Source organism: Lissotriton vulgaris, chromosome 6 (genome assembly GCF_964263255.1).
Source record: "Lissotriton vulgaris chromosome 6, aLisVul1.2, whole genome shotgun sequence".
Lineage (NCBI taxonomy): Eukaryota > Metazoa > Chordata > Amphibia > Caudata > Salamandridae > Lissotriton > Lissotriton vulgaris.
Window position 1 is genome coordinate 1,241,657,573 of NC_141694.1, and position 23,152 is coordinate 1,241,680,724.

The 23,152-nt window shown below is 41.5% G+C and overlaps 1 protein-coding gene across 1 annotated transcript in view; it reads right to left on the reverse strand.

Annotated features, from left to right (window-relative positions):
* Nucleotides 1-15,889: 15,889 nt before the first annotated feature.
* HNRNPU (heterogeneous nuclear ribonucleoprotein U) overlaps nucleotides 15,890-23,152 on the reverse strand; it is a 43,324-nt gene continuing 36,061 nt past the window's right edge. Inside the window, exons 8-14 of the mRNA XM_086927345.1 lie at nucleotides 21,933-22,052; nucleotides 21,613-21,741; nucleotides 21,192-21,360; nucleotides 20,575-20,859; nucleotides 19,825-20,039; nucleotides 16,636-16,710; nucleotides 15,890-16,256 (exon numbers count right to left, since the gene is read on the reverse strand). Of these exons, the coding sequence (XP_086783471.1) occupies nucleotides 16,203-16,256; nucleotides 16,636-16,710; nucleotides 19,825-20,039; nucleotides 20,575-20,859; nucleotides 21,192-21,360; nucleotides 21,613-21,741; nucleotides 21,933-22,052 (1,047 nt within the window). The 3' untranslated portion in view covers nucleotides 15,890-16,202. The remainder of the gene's footprint in view (nucleotides 16,257-16,635; nucleotides 16,711-19,824; nucleotides 20,040-20,574; nucleotides 20,860-21,191; nucleotides 21,361-21,612; nucleotides 21,742-21,932; nucleotides 22,053-23,152) is intronic.

A 23,152-nucleotide genomic window follows, 5' to 3' on the forward strand; every position in this document is an offset into this window, starting at 1 on the left:
ATGTCTTCCTCTCTATCTTCCAGAGGGGTTTGTGCTGAAGGCAAGGGAAATCTGGACAGGCGTTTGCTGTTTTGTGGATTTTATGGTGGAATTTCTAGCTGAAGTACTGGACAGTGTAGCCTGTTGTAGGCTGCATTATATGTCTTTAAATTCGCTCTTAAGTGTCTGTGCAATTCTTCATTTTTTCGACACTTTAAGAGATTATTTTTGATTGCTCCAGGGTCCACGCACATGGGCGGGACTATTCACTAGATTATGACTATACACAGAGATCCCCCTACTACAGAATTTCTTTGTATTAACCCCTTGTGTGCTCATTACGAGACCAGGCTGTCATGAGTCACAGTTAAGCTGTGCTCATGATGACCTGATCTAGTTATAACGGAACAGCACGGCACCGCTCCGCCCACGCGCGGTTAATTCCCTGCCAGTGCGGGAGAACTAATCAGTGGACGGTGTTGTGACGAGACCAGGCCTTCATGAGCACAGCTCCACCGTGACTCATGACAACCTGGTCTTGTCACGAGCAGCACACTCACTTCCCGCGCACCGTGGGAGAATTAGCGCCGCAGGCAAGGGGTTAATAAAGGATCTGCCTCGGTAATGGTGGTTTGGAATTGCACGAAGGCATATGTCAGAGGAATAACATTACAGTTTGCTGTGAAGAACAGTGCTGCACACTATCAGACAAAGCAGTGGCGGGCAGAATGCCTGGAACTTGAGAACCTTCATGCTGTGGCAATTCTAACTCTTGGCTCAAGGGGACAGGAGGTTTATCATACTTTGATATAACCCGCATTGGCATAGCCAATAGGTCTCGCTTTTGGGACCTTATAAGTATTTAGTTATACAGCACAATATCCTTGGTGCAATATCATCAACAGTTGCATGGCTAAACACTTATAAGGTCCCAAAGGTGAGACCTATTGGCTATGGAAAAGCTTGCATTAAAATGGACCAGTACAGTATTTAAAATGTAGAAAGTGGAGTGATGGATCATCTGGTCCGTCAAACCGTGAGCAATTCCAGTTTGAAAAGGGATCGACTTTACATAAGTGGAACTAGTATGTTCAGAACTGTCACAAAAACACACTGAAAAGGCAGTAAGACATTTATCTGTTGCACCACCTGACTATACACAAAAGGTTTTTTAGTGGATAGGACCACAAACGCTGCCCACCTCACTAGTCCACTGCCACAGGACTAAACAATTATGAACAAATCAAAGAGCACACAGAGAGGCAGCAATAAAGATACATGTACAATGCTTAAATACACCCAAAGAGACACATGTCCTTTTGATATGAAGAGTCCTTATTTTTATTATCATTGTATCCAGTTGATAAAGAAATGTGCAGAACGACAGCCAATGTTCTTAATAAATGAAGACCAAGGAAATATCCAACGTGTTTCGCCCGTAGGCTTCTTCAGGGCTAACCTTCAAGGTGATTGGTGTCCACTTGAGTAACTAATCAAGAGCGTATCCGCTAATACTGGAGACGATAAGAATAAAGCGTGAGATCACAGGGAAGAAGCTTCCAATTTTATTGTGCCCCAATGATACTTCAGCGAGAAAGGATAATACCTTTCTAAATTCCCATTAATGTTGCGCCATTTCACAAGTATATCAGCATATTGTTCAATTGGTACTATGATATGTACCATTCCCGCAAGTCCAATTTGGCTTAGAACATCCCCGTGTGGTCCGTAGTCTCACAACGTCAGTAACCTTGATACAAAGTTCAGTACTGTGTAGACCTACCACAGGCAATGGATATTTCACATTAGGGGGGGGGAATCAGAAGTCAGGTAACACATCTCTGTTATGGCCGTCAGAGATTTGGGCCCTTGCTGTAGAAGACACTGCCACTGTACCCACACCGTGATTGCACTGAAAAGCAAACATTGGCAAAGCCAATAGGTCTTGCCTATGCCAGATTTATTGGCTTTGTCAGTGTTTTTAGCCATGGTGTACATGGTTGAAAGTAAGAAGAAAAAAAAGTGCTATGGCGTGGCCAGCGTTGGCCTATTATAGCACTTTCTTTTTACTTGCAGCTACGCTGCTATACAACATGGCTAAAAAAAATTGACAAACTGAGTAGAGTTTTGAGTAGAGCTTGCGTAGGAGAACTATTGGCTTTGTCAGTGCGTGTTAATTTTTGTGCCCATCCCTCTTTTCTGTTACATTCCAACTCTGGTGATGACTTGTAGCAACATCTCCGGAGTTCATCAAGCACTCCTTATAAATTGTAGAACAAACAATTGTCATAGTTTTGAGTCTGACGCATTACTATACTTAATAAGAACATCAATATGCTTTCATTTAATCACCTTGAAATTTTATGAGAAAAGTAATTGTAACTTTGCATAAACACAGGTACGCACTCCTCCAGACTTCTCGGCATTTGATTCATCAGCGAGATTATGCAGTACCGAAACGAACCTACTACTGTGTGCTGATATAACCGATTTAAAAGAAAACTTTTATCAGCTAATTGCTATCAGCTCCCAGCAGCCATCGCTAGAGATGGGAACGTGTATGCAAGGAAACCAGTTGCAGCCTTTGAAATTTCACATTAAGTGAGACGCACGGATTGCAAGCAAGAGCCTTTTGGCAATCTAAGCGACAGGCAGCCAGAACATAATATAAATATATAAATTCGCACTAAGGAAGGAATTTACAGCAGTTGAGTTGAGCAGCATCCTGGGAAAAAGAGTTAGACACGTAGCTGCCCCCTGCAGCGTGAGTTGAAGGATTAGAGGAGAACTCAATGGTCCAGCAGCCCCGATGAGGGTCAGTCTGGCGACCCATCCACCAGTTTATGCATACCCAGAGGAACTCCCCTATCTCGTTCGGGACAGGCACTGGCCACAAGAAACAGAGTAGAATGAAAGTCGCAGGCTCCAGTCCAGCTGCGTAACTTTATTGTATGAACACAACCTTAGTAATGAGAGAGGTGTGAGGTACAACATTAAATGCAAGCCTGAGACTGAATTTGGAAGGCAGTGCGTAACACACCAGGATGCACAAGGAATATAGTTAGGATATGGGAAACGATTAGCAGAAGATAATCTTTAGCTTTTTCTGTATTTCAGATGATCGATACACCCAGGAGAACGAGTAACAACCTGTGCGTGCTATTACAAAGCCAGCCCTCATTCAGGTGGTTTCATGGTGTGTTTGGTGCTGCAGATTTTTTAATTAAAGCCTTTTGCAGACTTAGAAGAATTTTTTTGAAAACGTAGTTTATTGGGTTTTATACAAACATCATACATGTTACATTCAATCCTTCAGTTGCATGCAACAGACCTACCATCTCTGTGTTGCATACGCCAGGACGATAGGAATGCATGGAAGAATGAATGTTGAATGATAGAATATTAGATAGATTAATTTGGAAATTTGTGAGTATGATTTGTTACTGGGTAGGCCCCAAAGTAGAATGAATTTCTCTTATTTTTATCCCTTCTTGCACCAATGTATGTCGTTTGATGTTCTAAAAAATATTTTGTGGATTTAAAATGTTATCTATTTTTGTACGATCTTTTTTACATCAATTTGAAGAGTATACAAAAAAATATATATATTTGCTAAATACTTGCTTTTGAGTATAATTGGATTGACTAATTTTTTTTATGTGCATTGCTAAACTCCTAGGCTAATCACCCCATATATATTGGGATCCTATTGTTAGGACCACCACATCATTAGGCGGGGTTACGTTCCTTGTTCTATTTTTCAACTGGCTCAGGCGAGACCTAAAAACGCCTAAAGCTTAATAGGGGCCTGAATGAGCAAGTAGGTGCTAGTTACCAGATGAATAGAATATATATTACTATGAATACGGTGACAAGGTTGGCCGTATTTTAGCTCATCAAATCCCTGACAAAAGGGCACAGAATTGCATTGAGCGTATAAGGGGCGATGATGTGTTTTTATGGATCCTCTTGATATAGTGGAACTATTTTGCCTGTTTTATCAAGAACTATACAGTCAGCCTTCTGGCTTTAATGCTGACCAATTGATTGAAGAAGCTATTAATGATCTTGCGGTAGGGAAGGCTCCAAGGGACAATGCGATACCACCCGAATTCTAGAAGGTGTTTAAAGCTATTCTAATACCGGAATTCAGTTATTTATGTAGCCTCTGGCTTCCTGGGGCTCGACAAACTTTGTAGAAGCTTTATAAAAAATCCTAGGGCTAAGGTTATTGTTGGGGACACAGCTTCTTCACATCTTTATATGCAGAGGCACACGTCAGGGATGCCCATCCTCCCCCATACTAGTTGCTTTATACATTGAACCTTATATCAGACACCTTCTAGGTAACCATAGTATACAACCAATAAAGTTGAAAGTGGAGCTAAAACTCAAGGCATACATTGACGACATTGCAATATTCACTACCAATCCGTTGGCATCACTACAGAGTATTGTGTTAACAACAAGGACCCCCTGATACGGATCAATATCCTGGGACAGGGTAAACAATATATGTGAAGTAACACTCCCAGGCATATACTTAAAGCAATTACACAATAGATTAAACAAACAAACTAGTTCAGAAAATATACATTTTTAATTTGGTTAAAAAAGAATAATAAAAATCAGTGCATTGATCAGAATTGATAAAATGACAATATAATGATACATGTGTATTCACAAAAGAGTTAAAAAGGTTAGATGGCATCCGGTCGACCGGATGGGAGTGTTACTTCACATATATCACTACAGAGTATATCATGGGAAGCAGAATCATTGCGCTCCTTCTCCGGATACAAGCTTAATCTATCTACAACACAAATTATATTAAACTTTCAAGCACCTTTTCAGTCGCCAAGACGACCAATTATTTAAGAATTTGTCTCAGTGGACTCATGGAAGAGATTATCCCACTTCACTATGAGCTACTGCTGAAACATTTAGCTGGGTAATGATGAGCCTGGCATCAATTACCTCTTAACATCTTGGTGCAGTGTAACATCATCAAGAGTAATCTATTACCAAAATGTTTATATCTATTTCGCACTATGCCTTTTCATGCCCAACACTTTTGTTAATAAGGCTCAAAGGCATAATCAGTAGTTTAATCTGGGGACGCAGGCAAGGTGTGCTATAAAGTTTCTTAAACTACAGTATAGGCAAGGGTACTTAAACCTACCGGACTTTAAATTATACTTTTGAGCTGCGTTCGCCGGTAGGGTACGGAGGCTTTTGACAAGAATTGGGGCTGGCATAACTATTCTTGAATATCAACTAGGACTTGCCCCAGACATCAGATACACACTCGACCGAAGGACAGACCTTAACTACTTCAAAAGTTTTTGGTTCAAGGATGTAGTTCTAAGTTGGTGGGAGATAAGCCTTAGGTACTCGCTTCCTATTCTACACGTGCATACTCCCTAATGTTTAAATCCTTTATTCCAATATATCTTCCATGATTCATTCATAAAGGCGTGGTTGCAAAAGGGGTTAAATAAGCTTGGTCAACTGTATGATTCGAAATTTTAACTCATCTATACTCTTTTATCTAATACAGTTAATCAGAAATAACTTTTGGATGCCTTGCATGATAGCCTGAGCACAGCTTCAAAGTGGACTCAATTCCTGACAATCGAAGTATCTGTCAGATTCAGGCTCTAGAGATAATAGATCAAGGAGTGGTATCAGTCAACCTCAAGTTAGATCATAAAAATAGTTTTAAATTGCTGTATTACACACCCAGTCGTATTTTTAAATGGACAAACTCAAGTTATGGATAAAGTATTCTGTCCGAAGTGTCATCTTCTAGCTGCTGATCTTACTCATATGCTTGTCGAGTGGCCTAAGATCACAATTTAATGGGATGAAGTGATTTGAACATGAACAGTTCGGCTTGGGTGAGATCTGACTAGAAGGAACATTTTTTTAAAATATGCTCTTGGGGTATAAAGGTCAGGAGAGACATCTTAGCGCCCTACTTACAATTAGAATTGTGTGTGCCAGATTATGCATCCTTCATGCTTGGATTGATTCGTATCCACCAGAGGTAAGCAACTGGTGGGCATCTCTACGATAAATACAGGAGTGTGAACAAGCGGTGCTTAAAGTTAGGGTCTGGCATTCAGAAATTGAGAATATCTGGACTCTATTCTAGTGACATGATGAAGTCCTGCTGTAATTCTAATTAGTACTGTCAAGGGCTCTATTCATTTAATAGTTATTCAGTTCACAATTTCAGTCAACTTTTCTCCTTTTCCTCCTTGGAAATGTGTCGTTTTCCTCTTCGATCATCATTTATGTATTCTGAATCAGACTGCTGTGTTGAGACAATAGGATATTCAGGGAAGCAGAGTCTGGACAACCCTAGGAAAAAATCCCATAAGATGGAGTAGTTTCTGTCCTGTAACTCTAGTTCTGTAGTAGGGGTATCTCCGTTATAGTCATAATCTACTGAATAGTCCCGCCCATGTGCGTGGACCCCGGAGCAATCAAAAATAATCTCTTAAGGTGTCGAAAAAATGCAGAACTGCACAGACACTTGAGAGAATTTAAAGACAGATAATGCAGCCTATAAAACAGGCTACACTGTCGAGTACTTCAACTAGAAATTCCACCAAAAATCCACAAACAGCAAAGCCTGTCCAGATTTCCCTTGCCTCAGCAGCAAAAACCCTCTGGAATGATAGAGAGGAAGACATGGACAGACAAGCCCCATAGGCTGCCATTATGTGGCTCAGAACAGGATACTGTTCCTTTAACCCTTTCCATGCTCATGACGAGCTGAGCTTGTCATGATGCACGGTTGAGCTGTGCTGATGACGAGCTGAGCTCGTCATGAAACACTGACATCCTGCATTCTTCAGCACAGGAGGGGAAAACACCTAGCAGCGAAGGTGTTAGAGAACTTTCCAGAACTTCACAGTATCCCAGAATGCACTGCAGGTCCCTTTTACTTTCAGTTCTTTTTGAAGGCGTAACACACCAGACCTGTAGCATTCCTTACATGAATATCTCTCTCCACCGGGGAGGAGGGCGGGCGCTTATGACTATAACAGAGATACCCCTACTACAGACCTGGAGTTACAGGACAGAAACTACTCCTTCTGTAGTAGGGGATCTCTGTGTATAGTCATAATCTAGTGAATAGAATGGCAAGCCCATCCCCACACCAAAGCGGCGGTGGAGAAACGAGAAATAACACCACTATTGTGCGAACAGATTTCGCAGCGAAGCCTGCCCAACCTGAGCGTCTGCCCTGGCATCAGTGTCCAGGCAGTAATGCTTAGCAAAGGTATGGACCGACTTCCAAGTGGAAAAACACAGAATCGCCCCCGAATCACGTTTTCACGGGGAAAGCGTGACTGACAGCCAATCTCTTCCAATGGCTAGCCTCCATTTATGGAGCTAGCCAATGGAAGACAGACGCAGGACCAAAGCCCCATATGTAGGATCATAAGATTTCGAAAACCTAAAAAGAGCAAGGTACATCTCAAAAGACCACATTTATGCAATCTTGAATATGAATCCCCCAACCAGAGGGAGCCAAGGATGTTCTTGGGAATAAATGCCTACTTACTGTTGTCAGTGAATTTCAAACTTTTGCCCGACTGATATCACTGCGAGTTAACCTTAAAGACTTCAATGATCCTGTGGCATTTCATGACAAATGTATGATGGCCTTCCATGAATTAAAGAGAAAATGTGTGTAACTGACCTGCCTGGTTCTATGTGTGGATGACACAATAGATTCAGGTTATTTTTTCATATGTTCTGTTGCAGTGCTCCTTGACAAAGGACTTGGTTAGTCCGAAATGCATCGGAGCCGTCCTAATGTGGATTAAATAGTTCATTTGATGATCATGTTTGAAAAGAAAATCACGAAATGAAAATTTTCCAATAAACTTCAGAACTTCATTTTTGAAACTTTATTGAAACCTTTTTGGAATCTATTGTGTCATCCACACATAGAACCTGAATAAGTGTGCCCACCACAGGGATGCGCCTACACTCCAGTAGCGCACTCAACTCTATTGATATCCATAGACACACCGGAACAGTTGCGTCACCTGTAGGAGCACCTTGAACTCCACCTCAACCACACCATCCCTGAAATTTACATTACAACTCTAGTAGTGCCTATTTCTTTTTCATTGTAACTGACCTGCCCTCAGAATGTCAAATTTTGAGTTTTTCCCCTTTTCTGCCATAAGAGATGGGGCATACTGTTTGTACTCAAAATCCTGAATGGGTTATGAGAACTGTTGCATATTTTTCTGCTGGGTGGATCTAGTAACACTAGTTCTTCTAGGTTGTCCGAAGGGATTAGCAGCACATTGCACTGCAACTGAACAAAGTAAAGGGATCGCGATTGGACATACGCTCACCGTTTGCTCCACATTCTGTCAAGATTTTGTTGACCAGCACCAGACCTCAGCACGACAGACAGGTGTCTCATGAGATGAGCAAATCAAAATTGTCAACTGAAAACACATTAATCAGGTGTAATTTTCTAAATCCACAAACGTTGCTACCAGTTTCAGACTGCAATGAAGACCAAAGCAATGACGATTGAGCCAGAACATGACTCGATTGCAGTTTATGCACCAAGACAAAGAAATTACTCTTGAAATGGATCTGACTTAGTGGATAGTATTTGTGGAACCATTGTGTAATACTGGCCTATTCCATTTGTGACATTATTGAAGAAGCATATCTGCCTAACAAATTCAGCAGTCAACTGCATTGACAAGCATGTTTTCTTGCAAACGAAATGAATGTAACAATTTACACAGAATGACAACATCAATTTGTAGTGGTACATTATTTAAGGGAGAAGTGGTCACAAAGGGGCTTTATGAAATTTTCTAGTACTTCCTTCAGGAATAGTTCTTGTATTCTTGATTTGTTTAAAGTAACAAAACAACCAAGAGATTGCAGGGGTCATGTGCGCATCCCAGAAGGCTATGCCAATGCATGGCTACTTAATCCGCAACAAAGTACCCATTGCCATTTAATTACCAGAGTGCAGGTACAGGCTGGCTATTGCTCTAGGATGCACTACGCCACAGCTACCATTTAATCACGTGTCAGGATGCAGTGCCTGAGCTGCAGTCCTAGGACACACAATCAGTGCTGCCTTCCAGTGGCATGCAACAAAGTCATTGTTCTAGAAACGCTGCTGCTGTACATGTGTGAACTCTAAAATACATTCCACTATCTAATGGTTGGGTCCGGAATTAGTCTTTTTTTCTCTTTCTTTCATGGCCCAGGTAGGCGTCAACATCCCACCATTTGGTGTCTTTCGTGACATTGGCGCACTACCTGCAGAAGCTCCCACCTTTGGTTGCAAGCTTCGGATTCTTTTTCCTGTTCTTGTGTTATTATTTATCCTCTCATTTCTGGTCTTGTCCATCTTTTAATCCCCTTCCTTATCTTTCTGGCAGAGGCGAGTGGGTTCACTAGTGAATCCAGAAAGTCTTCAAGCTGCAAAACTGCACTGACAGGTAAGAAACTATACGTTTTGCAGCATGCATCTTTCTGGATTCACTATGCCGTGCATAGACTTTGCAGCGGTTTGTCCTCATTGTGGTGGCCGGGTGGAAGATGAGCACTGGTTTCTGAAAATGAGCTGTAAGATGTTCTGTACTCCCTTGGTGTGCCTATTAGGAATATATAAATTGAAATTGGCCAAGCGATGCAAACTACTCGCAGTAGCACTTTTACTTGCAAAACGCCCAGTGGCCACTAAATGGGGTAGCAGACGCCCACCTAGATTCAAGGATTGGATCAATGATCTCCTGTACTGTAAAGAAACACTAAGTACTTATGAAGGCCTACCGCAAGCCTCTAGGCCCAAAGACTTTTGGCAACCATTAGTAGAATATCTGCGGCAAGGTGATGCAGGCTCTTGATCGTAACAAGGGGAAAGAGAAATAGATCTGCGACTGTAAATGATATCTCGTATACATTGTGTTAGACTTAAAACCATGTCTATTAAACATTGGTCGCTGTAGAACACCAAGACCTAAAGATTTAACTAGGAGACGAAAGAATCTTGTCACGAGTACTCTGTAATGGTACGTGGTCACTGTGTATAACGTTTTTTGTTATGTTATTTGGTAGATGTGGAGGGTGAGGAACTGGGAACTACTTAGGCTTCTCGTCAATATGTAATGTTTCATTTTCTGTATGCTGCTTGGTGGTGAAAAATAAAATTATTTTAAAAAAGTCCCACTAGCGCTTCCTTGTTCTTTGGAATATCCACACAGTATTGCTTCGTGAACGTGTGCACTGAAGACCATGTTGCAGCTTGGCAAATGTCTTGAACTGTTGGGTTCACTTGAAACGCAATTGTTGCCTTTCTTCTTCGTTGAGGGAGCATGAGCTGCTCTGTGCTGGGTGGGGGGGGGGATTAGGTATTTGGATTGGTTGGCTTATGCAGCACTCTGTGCTTGGTTGGGGGGGGGGGGGGACACTAGGTATTTGGATTGGTTGGCTGAAGTGGAACTGGGACACCGCCTTTTGCATGAAGTGTGGGTCTGTTCATTACAATCCTATTATTGTGTATCTGCAGGTAGGGCTCTTGCAGTGTTCGCACCAGCAACTCCCTCTCCGTAATGGGATAGCCACTAAGAAGGCAGTCTTTTGATTGAGCGGGTGCAGTGAGTGTAACCTTGTGCATGGTCTTGAATGGTTAATCAATTGTGTCAGTACTACGTCGAGGTTTGATGCTGGCATTCTGTTTGGCAGTTCGATCCTTTTGGCCCCTTCTAGAAATCTTTAAGACTTGGAGGTGAAGCTCTTTCCAGTTTCTCTTCTAGTATAAGCTACAATCGCTGCTAAGTGTACTCTTAGGGATGTGTAGCTTAGTTTGCTTTGCAGCATAAGTGTTCAGTATTTTAGCACTGTTGACACCCTTGTGACTCCTTTTCAAACTCTCCCCAATGCACCATTCTGAGGTTACATAGCATTTCCTTGTGGTAGGCCTTCTTGCCTCCCTGAGCACTGCCATTGTGCTCACCGGTAGCCTGAGATGTTCAAACTCTAGGTCCTCCGGAGCCAAACCACCAGGCTTTCTCTGGCACCGTTCCATTCTGCATGGTTAAGGGAGCCCTTTTGGGGAATTTGTGAGCTGGTGCCTGCACCATCTCCACAACTTGCGATAACAACTGCTCGGCCCACTGAGGTACTATTAGGATCAGAGACATGTTGCAGAGTACTCTGCATCAGTGGTGGGGGTCCATACAGCTGCTTCGAAAAAGCTTTCAGGGCTAGGAACACTGTCTTTAGTTCCAGGCAGATAGTTGTGCTTGACCACATCGTGTGAACATTGCTGCTGTATCCATTCCTGGAATGGCCACATGTGTAGTCGAATATTTTGTACTAGGTGACTGCAAGACACCATCAATCCCATCAGCTTGCTCACTGTCTTAACTTGCCCCTTGCGGTAATGAAGTGTTTCCTTCAGTATTGCCAAAGTTCTCTTCCTGCTGGAGAAACACTTTGGCCTGTATGGTGTCGATTTCTGTCCCTAAGAATATCTTGGCTTGCACTGTTGATATCTCCCAATGAATAATGAAGCCCAGCTCAGTCAGTATTGCAATGACCTGCTTGATGTGTAGTTTGCATTGATCATACAAGCTTGCCTTTACAAGCCAGTCATCGAGATAGGGGTATCTTCTGCCTTCGCAGGTGGGCTGCGACAGCGGCTAAGCATTTTGTAAACAGCCTTGGTGCGGATTTCAGGCCAAATGCCAGTACTGTGAACTGGTAGTGGCTTTGGTTGATCACAAAGCCTAGTAGGTGCTGGTTTGTGGATGATGGGTATGTGCAAGTATGTGTCCTTTAAATCTATAGTAACCATGAAGTCTCCTTGCTGTATGTATGTCATTACCTCTTGTAGGGAGGTTCTTGAATTTGAGTCCTCATGAATTTGTTCAAGAACCTCAGATCTAGGATAGATCTTAGTGTTTCGTCCACCTTTGGCACCAGTAAGTAGAGTAAACCCCCTTGTTACTTTGGTTTTGCAGTACCACTTCTATTGCTTCCTTGCTGAGCAATTCCTGTGCCTCTAGCTACAAAAGCTCCTTTGCAGAGTGTGCCTTTCTTCTTTTTTTTATTTGGAGGTGGTCTTTCTAACTATTCAGTATCCATATTGTATGACGTTTAGGATCCATTTTTCTGATCTGACCATCCTCCATTCCTGGATGAAGTCTCTTATTCTGACCCCTACCGATGTTGAGAGTTCGAGGTACCGTTTGTCGTTGAACGTTTGGCTGGAATTTTTTTTTGTTTTTTCCACCCACCCTGAAGTGTGGCTAGGGTGGGGACCGGATACATGGTGGAGTCACTTGGTTGAGGGTAGTTGTCCTCCCTTCTGTGTCTGCCTATGTCTCTACCTACACCCTTAAAAGGACTGTCCCCGGATTGGTACTGCCAGTTCTGCAGCTGCTGGCCTGGGTTCTTCCCTTGGTAGCCTTGCTGGAACGTAAGGCCTCTCTTCCCTGGTCCTGCACACTAGGGAGCATGGGCAGGAATTGGCTCTTGGTCTGTTGAGGCAGTAGTTTCCAGGAGGCAACATGTCTTGGGCTTCTCCTCCTCCATAAGTCTGTGCAGCTTTCTGCAAGACCATGTTGTATATCCCAAGGTCTAGAGGTGAAGGCCTCAAAGGGTGTCTACGCCTTCTTCCGGCATCGAGATCTTGCCATTCCACATCTTGTGCCTCAGACGACATCTAGCCCCGGTAGGATTGCAGAGCTTAGTCGCCCTCCCCCTCCCTGAAATAGTAGTCCTCTTCTCCCAGTTAAACTGGTTCGGGTGTTTTTGGTGGTTTTGCATCCCTTTCGACGTCAGGAAAGTGTATCGACTCATCTTCTCGGCCAAGTCCTTCTGCTATAGGATGCTCCCCATTTCAGGCTCGAGCCTCCTCTTCTTACTCTGCATCCCGCCGGCATGTTAGTCATTGAGGGCTGGAGCGCCTCTCTTAGAGGAAGTAGACGGCCTTTCTTTCCTCAGCGCCGAGGTGTCCCTTGAGGGCAACCTTTAACATCTGAGGTTTTTCACCGATTGGGAGTAAGGATCCACTCAGCTGACTGTCCCTTGAGGCGGTTGCTTTTGTCGAATGTTTTGGCGGAAGAGCTCCTTTTGAGGACTAAGCTTCCTCTACAAGTGTCACTCTGGGCTTTTGCCTCAATTTCGAGTGTTGCTTGGATGTTTATGGGTCAACAACTCCTTTCCTTTGAGGTTTTCTTATGGACCTAGACGACAGTGCAGTCCTCCGGTCCTTCAGAGATGTTGTCCTCTTCTCCACTGTAGAGGTCCAGATCTCGTAGAGATGGAGGTGGCCCCAGCATGTGGTGGTTTGCCCTGCTCTGCCTCTATCTTACTCTGAGGGTCTTGGGTGTAAACGCTGAGCACAATTTGCAGTCCTCACTTCTGTGGTAGAGCAGCAGGCAGAGGTTGCAGACTGGATGCTGGTCCTTCTGGGTGTACATGGTGGCAACTGGTGCAAAACTTGGAACAAGGTTTTGTCCATTCCCACGCTCAGAGAGCCCCCTGCGAGTGCATTCTCCGTCCAACGTCTGAGTTGTTTGTAAAACTTTTCCCTCGTCTCTCAGGGTACCGGACCTGTAGTCCAGTGTAGTTGAAAACTTGATTCGAACATCTTCGATTTTGCGTGAATTACTCTTCCAAAACTCTGGCACTCCTCTGCAACAATCCAGACCTAACGGCAGAAAAAAGAATCTGAAGATGCGACCAAAGGTGTGAGCTTCCGCCAGAAGCACGCAGACATCACGAAAAATCTGACTCATCAGGTGAATTGACAACAGCATAAGAAAAACCGTGCCAGCTAAGAGAGGAGATTGCATTCTGGTGAAAGAGCATCTCCAATAGAGTTGTTGTGGAACGTTTCAAGTGACCATATCAAGCTGTGCCAGTATTGTACTGTGAATTAAAGCAGCTCACTCAAGAAGAGTGAAAATAACTGATGAAGAGGTGCAGCATGTATCCAGAGAGATCAAGAAAACATTGCAACCGGTGAAGTTGCTTATGATCTTGGTGAAAGTACAAGTTATCAATTGCAATGAGGATCAGAGTAAATAACTTTTGCAAAGTCACGAGCACCTGCAAGTAGAACTAGTCTGATCCAACTAATAGAAAGCTCTAGCTGGAAATTCGACCCACAAGAACCCACACAGGTGACATCGGTGGGGTGACAGGAGTTGCAGATGCTCGGCAAAGTGCTAGTTTATCTGTGATTGAAGACAACTGCAGTAGTGCTAAGAAAGATATAAGAGTCATGCCTCATTAGGAGGTGGTAGATAAAACAAAAAAAATCAGAAGACCCAAAGCAGCTGAAATTATTTCAGACAATAAGGATAGTGAATTATGTTGCTCAAAGACTAAAAAGAAAGAATCCAGATCAGAAAGTTAACTTAACCTGAATGGGTTTCTTACTGAACCTATTGTGGATTCCTTTATAAGAACCACCTAGAAATCTTTTTATTTGAAAGTTTTTACAAGAAAGAATTCAGTTGACACAAGAGTTAACTCTAAGAACCGAAACTGTTAAAATAAAGGGAAGTTGATGTTTTAAAAAAAAATTGCGTAATAAAAAAAGGTTCTCTTTAAGACAATTTGGAGCCCTGAAATTTTGATCTTGTTCAATAGAAATGGCAACTCGCATACCTACTCACCCATACAATCACTCACACCCCACAAAACCTCTTCTGTACCCATTCATACACTAAATCACTCCACTCACCATACAGCCACTCTCCAATACAGATTAAAACCTGGTTTAAAAAAAGTAATAAATAAAAAGCGTGCCGTTTGGAATTCAAATGAACCAAGAAAAATTACTAATTCAGAACCAAAAGAAACCACTGCTCATCGAACGTACTAAATATGTATGTACTGCAGATTGATGTGCACTTCGTACATATTTTAAGGGGAGAAGTAGAATACTTTTGAGTGAAATAGATTGGCTTGCTGTTTTTGCGCCAGCTTCTGGAGCAGATGCCACCTGATTTGTACCAAGACCGTACAAATTAGTAATAAATCTGTTTGGTTACAGGACTTGCTCCACTAGAGTATCAGCTATTGAGAGAAGTGTCAAGCTCTGCTGGACAATAAACAAGCCCAACCACAGCAGGACAGAGCAAGACTAGGCTGTACAACTTTAAGCAATTATTTCGACCCTTCACACTCAAACTATGATTGTTACTTCCATTTGGGTTTTTCCATGCAACAGTAACTTTTGGAAAATGGTGAAAATTCCAAAATGGTGTGATAAAATTATTTTATTGGGAATGCCTAAACTGCTTGTTAAATAGTAGGCATGTACTGCAACATTAAAGAACCAACATGATTTTTTTAAAAAAAAACCTCGATAAATGGGTCACATTTTCATTATTACAACCAGGGTGTCAAGCTACAAGCACACAAGGTATACAACCATTTTGGGGATAAATACACAACTATGGTTTTAGATCCCATTAGACAACTCAATTTACAACAACTGTCATTTAATAAGAAACAGGCAGGCAGCCTTTTCTTTTCAGAATCAATAGCATACAAATTGAAAGAAAAAAAAATCCTTCACAAGTTAGAACTGCCACAGTGCACACACATCGCAACCAAGTATATTTAGAGTGCCTCAACATACACACCACCCTCACTATTAGCCTGCATTAGTGTTTAGACAGAGCCACTTTATTCTCTAAGCTTGCCATGTACTAAAGAGGGGATGGTGTGTATTACTAGTATAGTTCATTTACATTTTTAAAAGGGCCACTACACAATCGCCTACAATCTGGTGACTAGCATACTGTAATTTGCAACAGTAGCTCCCGCTGTTCGTTCTCAATAGATGGGAGTGCTAAATCTCTTAATAAATGACACCAGATACAAAGCAACATTTTTTTTACTTGTGGTAAAAAAATTACATTTTATACAGATAAAATGTAGAACCCTGAAATACTGACACATTCTCTTCCGTGCACAACGCTGAGTTTCTCTTACAAGTTACTTTAAAACAGCAATTAAAAAAATGTACAAAAAAAAATTTAAACTCTGAAGCATCTAAAAAAAAAAAAAATACACGAATAGGAACCCGCAGGCACTTCCTCATGGAATGTTCTTTAAAAAGGACTACTAAAGAAAAGTCGTTTTCTTGTGAAGGATTGTGACATAGGAATCAGTTCATTTTATTTGGGCATTTAGTAATATCCTTGGTGGTATTGCTGACTCCATGGCTTCTGACCCCAGAAATTCTGTATGGAAGAAAAAAAAATAATCAATACTCCGCTTTCTTTTGTAACCCAATAACCAGAACATGCACAAGTTTCTAATGGAAGTGTTGTCACTTCTACATTTTGACCTAAAGCCATTGAAGGGCAAAATTAAATATTAATTGAGAAACGTAACCAGCGATTAATACAGATGTTGCCTGGTGGAGAAGAATCCCTAGAGTGTAAAACTTTAGACCTGAAGCTGCATATAGTTAGATAAAGTATTTGGTGTGACATATGTATCATGCATTTACTGTACTATGCACCCGTAAACAAGCATTTTCAGTGAAACCAATATACTAGCACTATGTCGTGATAAATTAGCTATGATTTACAATAAAAACATATATACACAACTTACACCCTGCTGCTGCCACTGATTGTAACCCTGAGATGGATTTTTGTAACCACGGTTATTTCCTCTTCCTCTGTAGTTCTGAAATGAATAAAAATGTATCTGTGAATGTCAGCTGTACGAGTTACATAATTGATATTTTAACCCCCATGGCCTCAAACATGCTTACTACTAAACACATTCTTATATACCTACTCCAGTACTTTATGTTCAAGCTTTTGAAAACTGTCAGGTGATTCATAACAATTAAGCCTTCTCATGCAGAAACTGGTCCTTGTAATCTTTAGTAAAATATTACACAACCACTTCCACTAGACAGGTATATATAATAATAATGACATTTTAAATTAGAAACTACTGAAGCCCCCAAAAATGATAGCAATTAAAGTAGGACCTTTTTAACTTCAGAGTTGGGGGGTGCCAGAGCTGCAACGTGCGTCTTCAACTGGTTTTCAGACAATCTACCAGTGGTCATCCCAGACTTTAGATCACAGGATACCGGATTCTTATGACTGAAGGTGTATGTAGTTATCACCTACATGGGCAGCCCTATTACCCATATTCCTGAATCAGAGGCAAGGTAAAGACTAGAATCCTAACAAGAGTTCTAGTATATTCCATATAACAAACCACAAAAAATAATAATTGAATAGATGAAATAATCCCAAACAAATATACAAGACTTAGCTAGTGATACCCCTACACAAATTCAAGAAGATACAAAATGTAATAGGACAATAATATAAAAACAGAAGACAATGGCTCTCTAAGTTAAACAAACCCTAAAGACAAACAGTGTAAACAAACAGAGGCTGAGGAAAAGGATTACACAAACTATTAAACAAAACAAGAATAGCAAAGATGGAGTCCTCTTAAATCAAGGCTACATGTAGGAGTCGATGGCGTTTCGACCACATTAAACTGGAGTGGTCATCATCAGGACAAACAATATTTAATAACAAAGCGTCCAATTCAATACATTTTTCTATCTCCTAATCACGAGGAGTCCAAGATAAACATAGTAATAGACTCCAAAAGGAAAGTGGTCCATGAACAATTGCACAATGTAAGAGTAATATATCAATATACACTCGAACATAAAAGAGGAATCCAATCACTCGCCCAAATGGGCTGATTAATGCATAAACCGTCCCTTTAAAAAAGACAGCCGTAACTGCTTAGAACTATGAGCAAGCTATTACGACGTGAAACCAGAAGTGGAGTATGTAGACATGGAAGGAAACGATGAAGGTCACCATTTATGCTAGAGGGACTCAGTAGTTGACGCAATAGAGGAGATGTTTGTTGCAAGAACAAAATATATACAAATACATTTATGGGGTGGGTAAGGCGGCTTCATTCCGCCCACAGAATCAGCAGAATTTCATTTCAGCGTTGGTGCTACATTACAGCACGAACTGCATATTTTCTGCACATTGGCAGAACACCACATAATCATGCAGTTATAATGAAACACTACGGAATATACATATCTGTAAAGATCTATACACATCTACACCTATATCTCAATACTATAACACAAGCTTCTCCAAGTAGCTAAGAGCTACATGTAGCTGAATCAGATGCCCATAATAAGTAACTCTCCTGTAAGCAGCTCCGCCTACTAAAACAGACATTGGTTGTTTGAATTAATATATTTATACCAAAATTGAGATGCTTGATACACATTTTAGTATTTCAAGTAATCATGAGCTGGTGATTAGAGAGGCTTTCTACTTAAACTAACTTGGCGCCAGAGATTCCCCATTGACAAAGCAATTTTCCACTCTGCAAGGGAACCATGCCTGATGTACTGAGGAGACTACTGCTGGTAATCTAGCATATGGTGGGTACTAATTTAATATTGCAACTCTACAAATTAGTATTGCAGGATTTTCACTTAAAACTAGCACTCACTACAGAAAAGGTTGGGGAATGCTACTCTAATGAATAAACGTAAATGAGATTATATAGTTCAGGAGTTCAAATATTTTCGTTTTGTAATAGTAAAATTCTTGCAGAAGTGACTAATGTGTCACAACGAGAAAAAAGCGAACATGTAAAGCGATGACCCAGACCTACGCCAAGTTAAGCACAACCACCACCAGAAACTACTCAACCAGCTGCATGTCCGACGTTGCCAACTGGATGGGAAAGAACTGCCTCAAATGCAACATGGACAAAAACAGATCCCAATCCAGAACTCCCCGTGGGATGATTCTTGGTGACTACCCTACCAGAGTACCAGCCCTCAATAACTATCACTGGATTAACCACCAGCCTTAAATTCTGGAGTAGCTTGCTACTCGCTACAAAATACATTTAAAATACTAATACATACTTTAGTACATTAAGACAATTTGTACCTCAAAACCAGAGAACACTAGCTTTGCAGACCAATTTATACCTCAAAGCCGACTAACACTGGCTTTCCATTCAGAAGATTCTAAAGTAGGAGTAGCTATTCAAGCCTGGTTCAAAGTTCCTTAGCCACTCAGCCCTTTTTCAGTTAAAAAAAGCTGCAGAAATAACTGGCACCTACAGTCCAAATAACAAACTATGGGCATGGTGCAGGAGTCTACAGCAAATTCCACCATACTCCTAATACACATAGTAAAAATTAGAGGTCAAGGGTTACATACTGAATGCAAGTGATAGGAGATTCTAAACCAATAAAGCAAGCATGATCTACCACATTACTGAAAATTGTAAAACGCGGTACTGCCACCACTAGTAAAGCAGTGGACTCAAAGGCTTAATAAGCATTGTTGGTTTCCCAGCATTTAATGGTACCAAATTTAAATGCAGTTTACCCATTATGGGTATGGCACTATACAATTAACCAAAGTTCGGGAAAACAACAATCTATTGGAGGCCTTTGAACTAGGCATGGGAACGAAGCCTTACTGGCCACTGTTGTAATGTAGTAATTTTAACTAGGAGTGGCTTATGAGGCCGATCTATCAAGACGTGCAAGAGAAGCAAATATTTCTATCCCCGTTCCATCATCCATAAATTTATTGTAACATACCCCGTGCATTACCTAGCGACGAATGAGGCAATGATGGTCAGGTATATATTAAGTATAGTTCAGTCAGACAAATGTTTGTGCAGTCTTCAACCTCTAGTTTAAGAAACTTTGTGGACTGTAAACTGTAACGGGGCAGGACAATTTCAATTTTTTTAGTCCATTACCTGGTTGTAGTTCCCTCTGCTGGGCATTCCTCCGCCTCCTCGGTTGTAGTTTCCTCGACCAGAATATCCTCCACCACCTCCACCTCCACCACCTCGGCTAGGGTACACAGGTCCACGAGGGTAGGGATACCCAATAGATCCGCCGCCCCCACCACCACCACCTCGCTGTGGCAGATTTCCTCGCCGGTTATATCCGCCACCACGGTTACCTGGGACTGATTAATATGGCATTAGGTCAGCATTGCAGAAAGGTTACCAGTATCAATTTAAAACAACCGATCTAGCTATTAATGACAGTGTGTGCAAATTAAATTGTTCCATGAATTGCCAAAACAGTAACCCGCTAAAGAATGCATCAATTGCCAGGTATGGGAAAGTATGCACGTAGAACCCACCCCCAATCAATCCCGATCTGTATCTTCACCGATTTTAGGGTACGCACGAAAACAAACCGTAATCTGCTGTTTAACAGCTGCATCTCAAACACAGATTAAGTATACCCCTGGCTTCCAACATAAGGATCTTTACCTCTGCGCTCCCACATATCTGTTAACATGCTTTTTCTGTTGTGTTTTCTAACTTTGCTCTCAACACACCCCGAACAGAAACAGTTAGACCTTTGAGTACATCTTCTGATAAAAAATTACAAGTAGAAGACTAGGTCTCAAATGGATTACTTATATACATCCAATACTTTAGTGGGAGTATGTTTTACAACTATAAAATCACACTAACTGTTAAAGTACTTACCACCTCCTCTAAAGTTGCCGCGCATATTATACATTCCTCCACCACCTCGTCCTCTATGGCCTTGACCGCCATGACTAGGTCCACCTCCACCTCTGTTGAACGGAGATTTGCCGCCTTTGTTCTTGTTAGTTTTCTTGTTGCCAGTGTTTTGCTTTTTCTCTGGTGGGAGAGACTTCTTGCTTTCTTCTTTATATTCCTCCAAGAGTTTCTGTGCATCTTCCTTTGGCAATTCAACATATATTACTTCATCAAAGCAATCGCCAACTTCAGGAAGAGTGAAATTCCCTAATTGAATGAAGGACGGTAATATGGTTAGCTTATTAGAATCTCTCCACCACCCCAGTGCCTATAGAAGTCAAATTACTAGCTATGGCATTGCTACCTTTCTAGCAAGTACAAATAACCCAAGAGGTAAGACTTCCTTTTAGGCACGAATATAAACCATTGAAACTGCTTAGTGGGACTGCCACATGCGTGCTTACAACAGCTGAAATCGCTGGATCCCAATTCCATCACTGCTCTACCCAATGGCGAAGTTTCTGGTGGCACTTTACACTTCAGTGTATGAGCCAGGTTTAGCAGAATAATGGTTTGTACTTTAGTACAATTATGCACACCTTTCATTTTAAGAACGGCATGTTCAGGAAGATCTTTCCCCTCCACCTCTGCCTTCTTCTGTGTTCTCTGCTTATATTCTTCATCTGTTGGGCATACAACAACTGCTTTGCGTTTGAAGCCTGCAAAGAGGCACATTTTTCTCCTTTGAGCAGCTGCTGACACATTTGTCTGGGGAGGAAAAGAAAGCTTACTGCTTAGCCAGTGACAACAACTTAACACAACTTGTAAGATTTTCATAAACCTAACGTGGCCTTAGCTTACAGACCACATTAAGGCTATTCCCGTAGGGATATACCAGTTACTATTTATGTGTCAAACGCAACTTGCGTATGCTTAAAACCTCAAATTGCTTATTCTGGCTATAAAAGTACAATTAAAAATGTAATGTTTGCATTAAACATGTAAATTTTCAGAAAATACCTGGTCTAGTATGAAGTTCCGCTTCTTACGAGCTGCAATCTCTATAAATTTGCCAAGGCACTGCGGGGCCCTTTGCAGCAATGTATTGAGTTTTCCGGTGCCAGACATTTGTTTTTTGAATCCAGAAACCTGTAAAATTGCATTTTTTTGAAATACACATTATACAGGGTTACAAAAGCATCTGGTCAACACATTTACATAAGCAGCAGAAGCTCGTCCGAAGCCATTACAGACTGGTGGCAGAGTTCCAAGCGGGATGTATACGCATTAGCTCAGTAAGCAGAAAAGGACATAATTCATATTAGTGTTTGAAGCCTTACCATCATTTTATCCATTATAGTATTTGTTCCAAGGATGTTGTATTTTCCCAGATTCTCTGTCACATGCTTCGAGACCCATGTACTTTTTCCCGCTCCAGGTAATCCAACAAGCATAATCACCTATCAGAAGCAAACAGTACAATTTCACACAAGGAAACTTAAACGCTCCTTTAGACTTGCAGAGGATATTTTTTATGCACAATACTTTAGGTTTCGATGCCCCTTGGTCTGCAGTCTAGACGATATTCGGACCAACTACAATATACAGTGAAGAATCACTTTCCAGCCAATGCGGGCCAGGGTGATGTACTCGCCGCAAACCACAATTTAGGAGATCTTGGAAGGAAAGCCCAGTGGTATTTTAGGATTTAGTTGGCTGGGGGAGGCATAATCAATGAGGAGTAAGAACCAGACCTCGCCGGGGATCCACACCTTGCTTCAACACCCTATGGCATTTTTTTCAATGTATATTGATGCATGGTATGCCTCTTCTGAGGCCTTCCTATGCATCCCCACCCGGCATAATGATTAGACCGATTAATAACCGTTGCCCCGTTTTGTTTAAGCAAATTTTACTCTAAGGTTATTTTCTTAAGATGGCACCAAGGGTACCACCCCCCCCAATCCAAAGTGCAGGCATACAACCATTAACCTCTCGTAACTGGATGGGTTTAAAGAGTTAAAAACTCAACTTCTTGTAAAAGAACTAATCTCGAAGTTCAACATGAGTTTGGAACTTCAAATCAGTGGCAGGTCTCTCCACATGTCGGCCCATCAATCACCCGTGCTCTGGGGTGAGCGCTTCACAGCAGGGTGCATGTTCCAGTAAAAAAAAAAAAAAAAATTTGATTTTGCCACAATCCTCCCCCTCTTGTAATAAGTAGCCCTTTATTTTTTATTAAAAAGTAGTAAAAAGAAAACCTGAAATATGTTAATGTATTGAGACGTCGGAAATGGTTTGGCAGCATTACACTATTATAGAAATGGGGTCACCAGTATGTAAGAGTGGAACATCTAAAAGAAAGTATCTCAGGAGATGCTTTGGTAAGGATTTTTTCACTTAGGTACAGCCTTGTGTGTCATGCAGGCGATTTTCAGATGTATTCTGGCTTCAAAAGGTAGCCAGTTCAGAGATTTCAAGTCAGGGGAGATATGCGAGTTTTTTTGACCCAATGATGAGTCTCGCTGCAGCGTTTAGAGAAGCTCTTAGGGGTGCAGTA